The 14,556-nt window shown below is 42.9% G+C and overlaps 1 protein-coding gene across 1 annotated transcript; it reads right to left on the bottom strand.

Moving 5' to 3' along the window:
• Window positions 1–4,932: 4,932 nt before the first annotated feature.
• gtf3c5 (general transcription factor IIIC, polypeptide 5) lies at window positions 4,933–13,285 on the bottom strand. The gene is made up of 11 exons (XM_012830078.3): window positions 12,906–13,285; window positions 12,523–12,721; window positions 12,130–12,328; window positions 11,483–11,678; window positions 11,061–11,165; window positions 10,506–10,620; window positions 10,281–10,361; window positions 10,009–10,094; window positions 8,868–8,950; window positions 7,570–7,712; window positions 4,933–5,165 (listed from the first exon to the last, which is right to left on the bottom strand). The coding sequence occupies exons 1-11, from the start codon at window positions 13,134–13,136 to the stop codon at window positions 5,005–5,007; spliced, it is 1,599 nt and encodes a 532-aa protein (XP_012685532.2). The 5' UTR covers window positions 13,137–13,285; the 3' UTR covers window positions 4,933–5,004.
• Window positions 13,286–14,556: the final 1,271 nt, after the last annotated feature.

Raw genomic sequence — 14,556 nt, forward strand, 5'->3', positions numbered from 1 at the left:
AGGTCCAAACGGCTATCAGGTGTGCTGGCAAAGATAAGTGGGAACATAATGTTTCCAGGAGGAGAGATAAAAACCGAGCTGCCATGGACCTGTTTGCCATGGACAGAAGTGGCCTTACCGAATCCGGAGACCCTGATGGTGTGCTTTATCATGACAGACATGATGTCTCAGAGCTCATCGTCGTGCGGGGCACACACAGCCCTCCTCCTCTCCCGGATGGTCTGCTTTATCATGTCTCAGAGGGATTGCTGACTGAGCACTTGATTGACGCGTTTACTTGTTCCATGTAAAATAACGCTCAAACTTTGAGTTCAAGTTAACAGTTATGATACTTTATTTCTCACCATAAAAGTGTCCATACATCCAAACAGGCACCTTAATTACACAACGTAACAGACCTTTGGCGACACAATGAAGCGGTCAAAAAGCTATGTGTGCTCCCCCTCTATCAAGCAACACCTGACACCTGCATGAATGTTCCCACCTGTATTGTGTGAACCCAATTGAGGTAGAGCGACATCTAGTGTCCCAAACTAAAATAAAAACATGAACCCCAATGGCTCCTACACACCGACCCCTAATTGTGATGGCCGACATACATAACAATTCCAATACAATACACAATAAAAGTGGGCAGAGTGAAATCACACCTATAGATAATCCGCAAGTTCGAAACATTAGCAAGGTAAAATGATGACACAAGTTAAGGCTAACCTATGACTCGTGCAGCAAAGTTTTGTCACAGGCCTTTCAATGATGCTCGTCTTTGTCTGCTGACGTACTAATCGGGCAAGCCCTTTTTATCATGAAAAGCCTCCAAGACTCTTCCAAGTGGCCAAGAACCACGTGGGGCAGTAGGGTACATGATGATTACAATATCTCCAGGTTTAAGATTGCTCCTCTTTTGATTCCATTTCTGCCGTTCCTGCAGGAAAGGTAGGTATTCACGTATTCATCTTTTCCAAAAGAGGTCAGAGATATATTCGACTTGTCTCCACCTCCGTCTGACGTATAGGTCATGTTGTTCAAACAGTCCGGGTGGTAAAGCTTGTTTTCCTTTTATAAGCAGGATATGGTTAGGAGTCAGGGGTTCGAGATTGTTTGGATCATTTGTTTATGGTCGGTCGTGTAGAATAGCCTCCGCCTCGTACATGATTGTATGAAATCCATCATTGTCTAGCCTCTGCTGTCGAAGCACTTCACAGGATTGTCCTCACCATGCGAATCACACGCTCCCATACACGGCCATAATGTGACCCTGCTAGAGGATTTGACGCTCCTTCGATCTGTGCCTGGTTCAGACAAGAGAGTGCCTCCCTTAATTATCTTTCAGTTCCTGTAAAGTTGGTCCCGTTATCAGATTGAGTATGAACAACTTGACCCCTTCTACAGATGAATCGTCGGATCACATTAATGCATGCGTCTGTATCCAAGGAGTGGGCTACTTCTAGGTGGACTGCTCTACTGGACAAACAGGTGAAAGGCATACCATAGCGCTTGACTGTGCCTCGTCCACTTTTCACCTCTATTGGTCCAAAGTAGTCGACTCCCACATTGGTAAATGGTGGATGATCGGGAAGAATCCTTTCTTTTGGCAAATCTGCCATTTTTTGCTCCATCATCTTACCTTTGTGTCTTCTACAGACAGAGCATTCAGTGATGACTCTCCTCACCGCTGAATTTGCACCTGTGATCCAGTACCGTCTCCTCAGTGTGGATAACACATGATTACGACCACTAGGGCCAAGTTGTTGATGGATGTGTTTCAGAATCAGAGTAGCTACATGTTGGTCTTTGGATATTATCATTGGGTGTTTAGTTTCCTCTGGCAAGGCACCTTTAGTCAGCCGCCCTCTGACTCTCAGGAGGCCGTCATCCAAACGTGGATCCAACTTGTAGAGAACACTCTGTCTGCTTACAGCACCATTCTCAGTTGACAACATAGTAATCTCTTCACTGGCAAGTTCAGCCTCCCACAGATGATCTGCCGACAGCTTTTTCTCCTGACACAATCACACACTGTTTGTGTGCATCAAGGGCCTCAGGTCCCTTCTGTGAATCTTGTGCCGAAGTATCCCTTCCAACTTAAGGAACCAGGCTGCTGCTACCTTCAATCTCCTCCAGTCTGAGAAGTGGGCAACAAGACGGTTGGTACCAGTAAGGAAGTCCCTCACATTGACTGCATTCACAACAGCTTCCTTCTTCATCTGCTTCAATCACAGTATCCACTGTTTGGCTGGCCAGTCCTCTTCTGGCTTACACAGAAACCCTGAGCCGCCAATCCACCTGTTGTTATCGATGAAGTCTCCAACCCTCAATCCTCTGGATGAATCGTCCGCTGGGTTTTCCCTGGAACTGATATATCTTCTGGTTCTTTATTGAAGTCATGATTGTTTTTTGCGTTTCATCTAACTTTCACACAGAGATCCTATTAACCATGGCTGATGTACACTCTGCTCCGGATCTGCTGTTGTTTCCATGCAACGGACCATTAATAACCCAACCTAGGGCTGTTCTCATAGCATATGGGCCATCGCCTCTGCTGTTGACCACTTCCGATGGCTCCAACATTTTGGGTGCGTTGCTTCCGATCAACAGGTCAACATTAGCCTATTAGCAACCTTTGATTCAGTCATTCCAGATGTCTTTTTTATGAATTCCACCAGGTCTTTGAACAGGGCTCTGTGTTCGGTCTTCTCTAGTCAAATGCAATGGTTCTCCATCGCTCTCGGAGCTTGAATGGCAGTTTAGACATGATTGCCCTCATATTACTTGGCATATCCAACTCTTGCATGTACTGTAATTCCTCCATTAAGTTACAACAGCTGCGTAGAAAAAGAGAGTAAGCCTGCAATGCGCTGACATCTTCCGTCTTTTTTATTATGGGCCATTAAAGCCCTTTTTATATATGCCACAGCAATCTTGTACTTACTGCCGAAATGTTCATGCAGCAGCTGCTTTGCTTTAGCATAGCCATACTCAGGTGCCATGTGAAGGCAACTATGGACCAGCTCCCTTGGCTGACCCCTAGTGAACTGCTCAAAGTAGTAGGCAGTCACCCTTGCTGGCTTTCTCCTCCACTCCTTGTTCAAATGCTCTCATGAAGGAGATATATTGCAGAGGATCTCCATCGAACAAGGGGATATCTCTCGCTGGCAATGATGATAGGCGTTGTTGTTGGACGAGTGTTGATGTTATTTAATTTTGCCTTTGCATTACTGTGAGAAGGTCTCCAGATTGACTTTAATCTGTTGGTTGAGTGTTTGGACGGGAACGTGCCAGAGTCGACATCAATGTTTCCCTTTCCAGTGTACGATGACTGTTTGAATTAGTCCAATCCTTTGGTCGAGTTGCAAGGTGTTGGTCAGCTCCCTGAGGCGGCCTTATGGCTGTTAATGTATTATTGGCTGCTGGCAGCGACAACTGCTGGGTCTGCTGGGGTCAGCTTGGGGTTATATGATTTAATTCCTTTGCCAATGGGTCCAATCTGTTTACAGGTGCCACGTTTCTAGTTTCTCTCTCCAGGTAAGAACTCATTGCATTGGATACCTTTGACCCGCTATCAGAGGCCTGTAGCACAGCAAGTTTAGACTGGTGTCCAGTTCCTGTTGTTCCTTTTTCCTCTTTATTTGCTGTTCTTGCTCCTCCAATGCATGCGTTTCATTAAATGCTGCCATACGGACAAGCAGCGCTTGCCTTGTCTTCTTCTGTTTAAACTCTTGCGGAGGAAGTAGTGCTTGATCTACTGCACGCACTCTTCCTGCTTGAGTGTTGACTGGCTACATTTGAAATACTATCATCAGGGCTGTTGCCATCATCATCATTATTGTCATCAGCACCATTGAATACATTTAGTTCACCACCATTAAGGACATTTTGCTCAACCCTTGATACCTATAATTGCACCTTTGAGATAAATTCATTGTTTTTCAAGATTTTGTCCGCGGTTTCATGCATCTCAGTTTGAATGTTCGCAACAAGCTAGCAACAAAGTAGCATCGAGTTTAGTGATCCACCCCAACCCGACTGTCACCAATGCATCGGATCACCACTGCATTGGAATTTTGTCCCCCCAACTTGAATGTCCGTTGAGTGCCATGAATCTGATTACTTTCCAGTCGGCTTTCAAAATGCAGCATTGATTTCTGTGCTGGTAGTAGATGATGGCCTTTAGATTTGCAGAGACGTGAAGCAGCGTTGACTCCCCTACGAATGCCGTCCTCGCATTAAAGCCCAGAGGGATTGCTGACTGGGCACTTGATTGACGCGCTTATATGTTCCATGTAAAATAACGTTCAAACTTTGAGTTCAAGTTAACAGTTATGATACTTTATTTCTCACCATAAAATCGAATACATAAAAGTGTCTATACATCCAAACAGGCACCTTAATTACACAATGTAACAGACCTTTGGCGACATGTACAGTGAAGTGTGGTCCCGACATAAGTGTAAATCGGAGACGTTTGTTGTCCAACTGACCTGATTTGTTGAGTGTGGTGTACAGACTGTGATGGTATGCACTTCTCTTGGCCTTCACTGACATATCAACAGCACCATATCTGCCATGATGTATTTTTCATTTTGATTTATTTGGCCATCAATACTGTCCCAAGGCACCTCACAGACAACACACTCACTAACATCTTAAATAGCAGGACCTCTAAATTCAAACCTCCTGAAAACCATGAGCACCTCTAGGGCCCAGCCCTATTGAAGCATCTCCTAACCTAAACTCTGCTCCCAGTGTGACCCATCAACCAGAATGTTTCTGGTAATCACCAATTTCACAAACCATGACATGATCCCTCAATCTCAAACCTCCCTTTTGGAATGGGTAATCTCTACATGTTATGGTGTAATTAAAAGAATGAATTGGGTTAGTGCTGACAAGTACTAAATAAATACTTAAAAACACAAACTGAAACTGACATTTTTACAAAAACATTTATTTTTTAACACAAAAAAGGACAAAACAAACACAGTATTCTTCAATGGTCCAGATTTACAAGTAGTCAAGTATCTCCGTTTCCATCTCATTCTCACTGCCATCAGACGGCTGGTACTCATCATCCTCTTCCTCATCCTCGTCGTCCTCATCATAGTCTCCTTTGCTGCTACCACTTTGATTGGTGCCTTTTTTATGCTTTTTTTGGTACAGTCCACCTAGAGATGTAAAACAACAACAAAGTAGTCAGACAGAGTGTGTTCATGGCCATGTTGTGAAACTAACATGACTAATACAATTGCGGAGACTCAATGGGCGTCATTCTCGAACATTTTCTGAAGTTTCTTCTGAAATGTTTCTTACGGGCTTCGGAAAAACAACGTAAGAAAAACACATCCGACAAATTCATGAGCGCTTGAAAATGTGTTCCAACGCGGCAGAAGTGTTCTGAGCTGTGCTCCACTGGAAGAGTTTTCTTAAATTGAAAGCGCGTTCTCGTGCTCCTGAATTTTGTATTTGCATACATACACGCCCCGCCAGCTCCTTATAAGGGCACGCAACCGTAGTGACGTGTGCAGTCGGAATCGACCGAATCTACACGAAAGCAACTCGTAAACGAGTCATTTAGCAGACGCTTTTGTCCAAAGCGACGTACAAGGGAGAGAACAGTCAAGCTACTAGCAATAGAGACCTAGTGTAACAATAAATACTACTTTACTTAAGAAATAGAAAAACGAAGTGCAGGAATGTAACTGCTGTAAGTGCAAGTTAAGCACTAGTCGAAGTGCCAGTTAGAAAGGGAGGTGCTCTCTGAAGAGTTGGGTCTTCAAAAGCTTCTTAAAGGTAGTGCTAGGCAGTTCGTTCCACCAACGTGGAATTACAAATGAAAATTCTGGATTGCCGTACTTGCACAGACGGCAGTGCCATACGGCGCTCACTAGACGAGCGCAGCATTCTGGTGTAGACCTTTTATTTATTTTATGACATCACGGTGCCTCGTAGAATCATGACTATACATGTGAAACGCAATTGTTAATCATACAAATATTCTCGTAATTATTATTATTATAATTATTTTTATCCGAGGATGTCTGTAGAGTTGATGTGAACGCAATCACCAACGATTTCTCACAAATTCATTAACACTTCTAACACGGAGAGTTTTCTTACGGGGCCCTCTTGTGGTTTTTTAAGGAATCGCATTTGAGAAAACTGTGGCCGAGTTACGACTGCTATTTCGAGTTCGGAAAGTCTTCTGAAGTTCAGAACAAATCCCAGATGAGAAAACTTTCATGAATGCCAAATGTTTTCCTAAATCCAATTCAGAAGAAATTCCTCTTAAATTCCTCTTAAATTCTTCTTGAGAATGAGGCCCAATGTGTAGATGACTAGGGATGAGAATTGATAAGATTTTAACGATTCCGATTCCATAACGATTCTTTCTTATCGATTCGATTCCTTATCGATTCTCTTATCGATTATTTTTGGGCAAGGAAAAAAAAGAGTACAAACGAGTTTATTTACATTAATTTTCTTTTATATAATATTCTCTGAATAGACGATGCACAGCATATACAGTATGTATGTATACATTTACATGTTTTAAATAACCAAAAACAAACCTAAGAATAGGTCAACAAACTCTTAAAGTAGGGTCCAGAGACCCATAGCCTAGGGATCCTTTTCCTTGATGGGGTGCCAGAAAAAAAGTATTTGTTTTGACTATAATTCCAGTAACAGAATGTATGACTGATTTGGTAATGGGTTTCATACAGTTTTTTTAATGAAACATCTAAACTCAAAAATCTCATCAGATGGGGGAGCCTGGAAAATAGTCTTATCAAATAGGGATCCCTTCCTGGTCGAATTTGTGGCAGTTTAGGTGTCCTTGATATACCAGAGTTTGAGAACCGCTGTGCTAAATAATATTTGAACATGCCAATTACAGTGCTGTTAACAAGAACCGGTTCTCGATTCCCATCCCTATAGATGACTATGTGAATGTCATCATCATCAGAAAGTACTGTTGTGCAAACTCCCACTTTTCCTTTGTGAATCCTTTCTATTTCCTGTGTCTTTATTACACTTTCAAGGGCTGCGGTCGGATGGTCCGTCCTATCGTCTTTTCCTAACCACTTTTCCTTGACCTTTTAGGAAAACGTCATGAGGTCAAGGAAAGATGTGAAGTAGAGTTCATAAGGACTTAGGGAAAGACAGCTGCAGTACGAATATAATCCGACTGCACCTACACTAGACTACTTCTTATGCAAAGGTGGATGTTATTGATGCAAGTCACATTGATTGGTTATTGTTTGGGTTGTTGTTGCTGCAGGCAAGAAATTGTGGGTACCAACTTTGTTTGCAGAGACTATCACTATCAGTTCTTTAGCCCTTAATATGGTAAAAACTGAACATGTAGAATTTATCAGATATCACCTGGTCAAACAGAGAGACTGTGCCACTTGCGCAAATAAATCGTCCTGTGGCCACAATAGAAACTCCATAGTGGAAATTCAAAGAAACAAGATCAAAAAGGCTATAAGTGGGAACATAAAGTTTCCAGGAGGAGAGATAAAAACCGAGCTGGCATGGACTGTCTGCCATGGACGGTGGCGGCCTTACCGGATCCGGAGTCCCTGACAGTGTGCTTTATCATGGCAGACATGATGTCTCGGAGCTCATCGGCCGTGCGGGGCACACACCAGCCATCCCGCTCGTCACAGCCCTCCTCCTTTCCATCGTTCTGGTGGATGATACTCCGTATTCTACTCGGGAGAGAAGCAGGAACTCAGGCTGGAAGTTTGTAATGACAGGATCTGCACGAGGTGCAGAGAGGTGGAAACTAGAATGTACAAATAATCTAGTAATGTAGCACATGGTTAAACAGGCCTTTAAATATGTACAAAGAACCCAATGAGACAACCTCAAAGAATTCTGCCAAGACTTAATGGTAATGGACACTGGACCTCATTCTCGAACATTTCTTAAGTGTCTTCTTAAATATCTTCTTACAAACTTCGTAAGACCAACCCTAAGAGAGACACCCGCCGGAGTCATGAACACATGGAAATGTGTTCTTAAACCGCCAAAGTGTTCTTAGCTCTGCACCGATTCTTAACTTGAACGTGTTCTCGTACACCTGAATTTGCATACATAAACGCCCCGCCAGCTCCTTATAAGGGCATGCCACTACAGAGCCGTGTGCAAACAGAATCCACAGGCAATGCGAAAGAGACTGATCAAAATCATGTCAAAACGGAAAGCGAACACAGGTGGTGCACCGGCCGGTAAACGCAGACCTTACTTCGCTGGTGCAGAGGTGGAGGTGCTGTTGCAGAATGTAGATGTGTCCATTCTATTCCACTATGACTATATCCATGCAATTGAGTTTAGTGATTATTTATTTATTCACTGCCATTCGCAGTTATAATCATTCCAATTCGAGGATGTCTGTAGAATTGATGTGATCGCAATCACTACCGGTTTCTCACAAATTCAGCCCTTAAGAACATTGGCGCACTCCAATCTGGCCTATCTACGACTGTATTTCCGAATTCTTAAATCCTGTTCTTAGCTAAGAACGAATCCCAGATGAGAAAACTTTCATGAATGCCAGAATTGACCCGGGAACTTCGTAAGTGGAGTTAAGAAGACATTTCTTCTTTACTTTTTCTTAACTGCATTCGAGAATGAGGTCTATTGTTTTTATCATCCAGAAAAACATCAACACCTCATACTAATAATAATAATACCATAATTCAATAAATGTTGATTCCTTTAAAATCCCAATTCCTTATCAGAGTCGAACAGTAAACTCATGACCCCTGATGTAACTAAAATCATTGGGTTCAGCTCAGGAAGGCAGAACAGACAAGAAACATAAATATCATGCAACTATAACACAAAAGTGTTGTTCTTACTGCTCAACTTCCAGGTCACAGAGTTGGTAGAACATCTGCCTATATGGTGGCAGCATCCCCTCATGAAACCTGAATGCAGACTCCTGAAAATGGAAGCACATAGTATTATCATAAGTGATGGACCATTATACCTAGCCTGATGATGTCATACTCATAATTCTAGTCAGAATATGAGTCTGATACTGCTCCATTGGTCTGTGATTATGGGGCGTGTTTCAACCGAACCAGGAAAAAAAATGCCTCTTCGCTCAATTGGATATATCTAGAACCAATCAGAGCAACGTAGTATGACCATAACGTAGACCATGGGGCCAGGTGATACATTAAACTTTTACCGGATCCCGTAGGAAGGACGGCAAAAACATCTTCGATCGACAAATGCCTTGATCGCGTTTCTCTGTTCCTCTTTCAAAATGAATGTGCTGTCAATGTCTTCTAAAACAGACTCGAATCTCCACATTTCAGCTCTCCAACGGCAGCCATGTTTGTTGAAAACGAATTCACCCCAAAAGCTCTTTGGTGACGTGGTTGATTATGTTACGTTATCTGTCCATCATCGTATAAAGCCCGCCCTGATAATTTGATTGGTCTATCTATCTCCTCACAGATTTTTGTGAGGAGATAGGTTCTCCCTAACGGAGCAATGCCAGACCGAACTTCCCGACCTAAAATGTTGTGGGCGGGGCTAAGTTCGTCTGGCATCCAGGCTACATTATACCAAGTGGTGGACAAAGACCCATCAAGACTTACGATGTACTACGGTAGATATCTGGGCCATCACTACAAAATGGAGGAAAGGCCCACTGGGTCATCTTTAAAAAGACAGATTCTACTGGCCTGTCAATCATGCCAAGCCTCAGGCAAATCGAAAATCAATTACCCTATCACTTTCATACTCCTTTCAGTACTAGCATGGAATTGTGTGCATTTAGCAGAGGTTTAACTACCATGTCCTTCAATCTAAGCTCTTTGAAAGTCAGTGCACATACCACTGCAATAAATTGTGTTCATTGTTTAACCAAAGTTTTATGATGCCAGCAGATGCAAGCAGCCTGAAGAAGTTGTTTGTTGAGACAGCCAAAAGCCTTCTGTGTGTGAGCGAAGTCACATAGATCTGTCCTGTGTGAGATGCGGGGTGTACCTTGAGTAAGTAGCGGGGCTGTGAAGGCTTGCGTGAGGTACTGGGGCTCTCCTCTGTGATCTCTTTCAGGCTGGCAGGCTGGGGACCTACAACAGAACAGATCATGGTTATATTCACCACAACAGCCACGTCATCTCAGAACAGCCAGTCACTCACAACAACAACAGTCAATCTTTTCTGTACATCCAAGACATGGATGCAAAACATGTGCAGTGATTACATGTGTGGTCCCAACATAATTGTAAATAGGAGACGTTTGTTGTCCAACTGACCTGATTTGTTGAGTGTGGTGTACAGACTGTGATGGTATGCACTTCTCTTGGCCTTCACTGGCATATCACCAGCACCATATCCTTTAAAGGGGACAAGCAGAACAAACACGGGATGTGCCAATATTTGCAGTGGATGCATACACTCACCAGATGGTGTACCATAATACTGTGATTGTAAATTGTATTAGCTCAGAACTGATTATCATTGGACTTTGGAGCTCTCACCATGCTTCATCCCACAGCGGATTCGGAAGTCCAGTACTTGGTAAATCTTAGCCTCTGCATTCTTCCGCGGGTCAAAGCCGAACCTCACCCACAAGCTTCTCCAAGGACCTGTCAACTGAACACAGACAGACAGACAGACAGACAGACAGACAGACAGACAGACACACAGACACACACACACAAAGTTCTAGTGCGTTGACACAAAACATCAGAATTGCACATGGAAAAATACTGATTGTACTGTGTAATTATCATTATTTATGTTCCAAGACACACCCATACACAGCTTTCACTAGAGCAAGTTCAGTGGAAACCCACTATAACTCAATCTAAACCATGACTTATTTTAACCACTTATAATTTTTTGCATCAGACACAGGGTTGGATTTGTTTTGTTACTACTGTAAGCCAGCATTGGGTGAGAGAGGGACAGGATTTCAGGTTGAACGCTCCCTCATTCTAAGCCCAGACAGAAGGGAGGCTGAGCTGAGCTGACTGTGACAGAGGGACTGCAACACCACACATGTTGGGGGCCTGGCTCATTCACACGCTCACCATGTAATATGCCACGAAGGGCAGAAGCAACTTGAGCTTCTCTGGATGCACGTCCATGTTGGCCTTGACTGCATTGCGGGACCAGATGGGCCGCCTCTCAAACAACTGTGGTAGAGTGAGAGAGAAAGAGAGAGAGAGAAAGAGAGTAGAACAGGTGGGGAGGAAGATAAGTGTAATAAAACATTGCACATCTCAGGTTCATAGAATTCTGATCACAGGCACGCAAGCTATGCTGCTAACAGTCTCACTGTATAGGCTACTCTCGATTTTTGAAGACTAGTGCATCATGAAGTAACTCTAATAGTATGACAACTTTCATGCCAAAGGCCAACAAATAACAACAAATAAATTATAACACAAGATTTCAATATGACTCGGTCCCTCTCATTCAAACACAAACATAAACACACACACACACAAACCTTCAGGATCTCTTCTTCGGCCTTTCTCTCAGTGGAATGGATGCTGACTTTCTTCCAGTTGGCCTTGGCTGCCTCCAGAGGTCCGGATGGCACCTCCTTGTCCTCAAAGGTAATAAAGATGGCATTGTGTGGGCGCCGCGCCCGACTCAGGCCAATAAGGTTATCGCTGGAGGCCAAAGGAGGACCATAACCCTCTCTGCAAAATCAAAACAAGTGTCAGGATCCTAAGATTGTGTTGAAACATTTAAACTACCTCGAAAAGCCTCCATAGTGGAAGAAACAGCAGTCTACCTTGATCTTCATGCAACCCTTCTAAACACACCTAATCTGAGAAGAGGCAAGCCTTTGGGTGGTTTAAACCCAATCTCTTTAATATTTGGAACAATCTACCTTTGAAAAAAAGTAACACTCTCTGATAACAATATCAAGTTCATGTAGAAAACTTTTAAAATACCTCTACCATTCTGTAAAAAAAAAGCAAAGTAAAATGCAATTGCTTTAGACCAACATTACACAGAAAACAATTTGGCATTTGGTGTTGTTAAACATTGTAGCTGAATATCCTTCAGAAAGTGATGGGCAGTGATTGTGTATTCCTGACTGTAGCTAAAGGACAAAACACCATGACAGCGCTGGCCTGCACTGACTTGTGTTGGATGTCTGGGCGGTAATAGTAGTCCACGGTGCTGTCCTGGCGAGAGAAGATCGGTGGGGGGAGAAAGAGAGGCACATCCTGGTCAAAGAACTCCTTTTTCTCTGGTTGTCGCAGAATCACTTTGTTGTATAATGAGGTCCAAGACTTGTCTGGTTCTGAGTGTGCGGCGAGATACTGGATGTCTGCCATGGCTGCAAAAACAAAGCCACCAAGACATCAATGCAAAAGTAACCCCCAACACTGTTACAACATTCCCTGGCTTGTTACCATTTTTACCATAGAAGAATGTCAGTGGAATTGTCGGGGACAAATGCTTACAAGACCCAGGACAGGGCACCACATGAATGACAAGATTTAAAGATTTGGGATTCTATTTTATTGTCACCTTGAAACTTGTAGGTCGTCTCAATCACACCCAGAATTTCCATGCTGATTTGCACATCCTGACTGTTTCCTTTCCGAACTCTTCGACGAATCCGAAGCAGGAGGTTGGTGGAGGGATAGCGGTTTCCATACACTGGATGACAGTATGGGTCTTTTGGTCGATACCGAAGTTCAAGACGTTTAGTTGAGTCTGAATATGTCTGTTCAAATTGGTGGATATATTTCATTAATCACAAGGTATAGTATAATAAAGCCAAAGTCGCAAGTTATTAAATGCAATTCACGAGGCTGTGTCAGACGTTCCCTGGCAGGTAAGTCATAGCTATGGTTTGAGCTTAAGATTTGAGGAAGTTCGTTAACCACACAATTTTCAGTGACATTTACCTTAGAAACTCCCTTTTCACCCCCAATTGTATCCAACATTTTGTCTACATTTATTACAAATCCTGGGTATTCCACGCACACCAATCTGTTGTCTGGGAGACTGACAGTGGCGGAGTTGCCAGTTATAACAGGAGCATTTATGTTCGCAGGAGCATTTGTGTTCGCCGCGCCATTTGGTTCATCGTCTTGGGGCAACCTGCTGTTTAAAGAGTTGGAAACGTCGGAAGCCATAGTACAAAAAAGGAACCTAAATGTGTTAGCTGACGCTCGATATTCGGTCAAATATTACTGGAACGTTAACTAGCTATCAAGCTTAAAACATCCCACCTCCCTCCATGCAACTTCCGTAAACACACGGGGTCCTTCATTCTTGAAAACCGGTGGGGAACAGTATAAGCCTTATGGTTCCACCTCTGTAGTAGTCACTCATTTCTGAAATTCTTTTGATACATTCCGTCTTGTATTGAATTGTTTTTGTGTTATATGTTTTTGCACTGTACATTACCAATGAGCAACATTTAGTTGCATTTGAATTTATAACTATTGTTTTTCCCACGTAGAGCCATGTATTTTCGTCCATAGGGGGCAATATAGGCTGAGTTTGGCTACAGCTTGTATTGAGGGAGGGCGGTAGCCTACAGTCAACATGAGTGTAAGCAAAGATTGTTGAGGAGGATCATCTCTGGTTTGAGGTGAGGTGATAACAAAATGCCAATTTTACTTTGAATCCCATAACATATGAAGTGAGTGTTTGTGTCAGTTTTGTAATAAATTACCTCTCCATTCACTGAAATGAGACTGATTGAGTCTGTCATTCCCATCAGAGGATTACAGCAGTGGACTACATGTAAGTGTACCACTCTGTATAAGTTTGTTTCTGTTTGCTTTTCTGAAGGTATCCTGGCTTTACTTCCCTGTGTAAGAGCCACACCTGTTTGGTCCTGATTGAAGCTTGTTTTTGCTCCCTTAATCTTGTGAGCAAACCCTTCATTCATTCATTCATTCATTCATTCATTCATTCTTTTAAAGACTGGTTTGCTTGAAAGGGAGCCTAGGTGTTGAATCAGAAGGCAAAATCCTTACCATGCCCCTCCTAGTTTGGACAAGACTTTCAGAGGTAATCCATGCATGGCCTAAAGATTTGTGTATTTCCATATGAGGGGTCACAGGTCTGCAAAACAAAACAAAACAATTGATTGGATGTCAGGATGGCCAAGCACCCCTTCCCTGAACAAATTGATGCACTGTAAGGCTAAGTCTGTTTGGTTAAGCCTGTGGATTGACTGGCGAGGGCTGACCAACAAAGGTTGTTTGGGAAGGGAAGGGGAACTCTGGACAATTGTGTGAAAAAGAAATAAAATTAACAATTTCATAATAGGACTACTTTGATTTGTACCTTGTTGAGGTTTATGAATGCTTGAAAAAGATGAAGTATTAATGCACCTGTTGTCATTAATAGCCTATGTTCCACAAAGCTTGCTGCAAATCTGGTTACCCTGACATTTCAGTCGGAGTGTCATTGGTCCTTATGTCTCCTAAAACAATCATATCAATCACTGCTCAGGTACAAATGCCTTCTTACTCACAGCTGAAAGGCATCCTGAAATACCATGTTATGGTAATACCATGTTAACATGCAAGATTGAGCAGG

Source organism: Clupea harengus, chromosome 12 (assembly GCF_900700415.2).
Source record: "Clupea harengus chromosome 12, Ch_v2.0.2, whole genome shotgun sequence".
Classification (NCBI taxonomy): Eukaryota; Metazoa; Chordata; class Actinopteri; order Clupeiformes; family Clupeidae; genus Clupea; species Clupea harengus.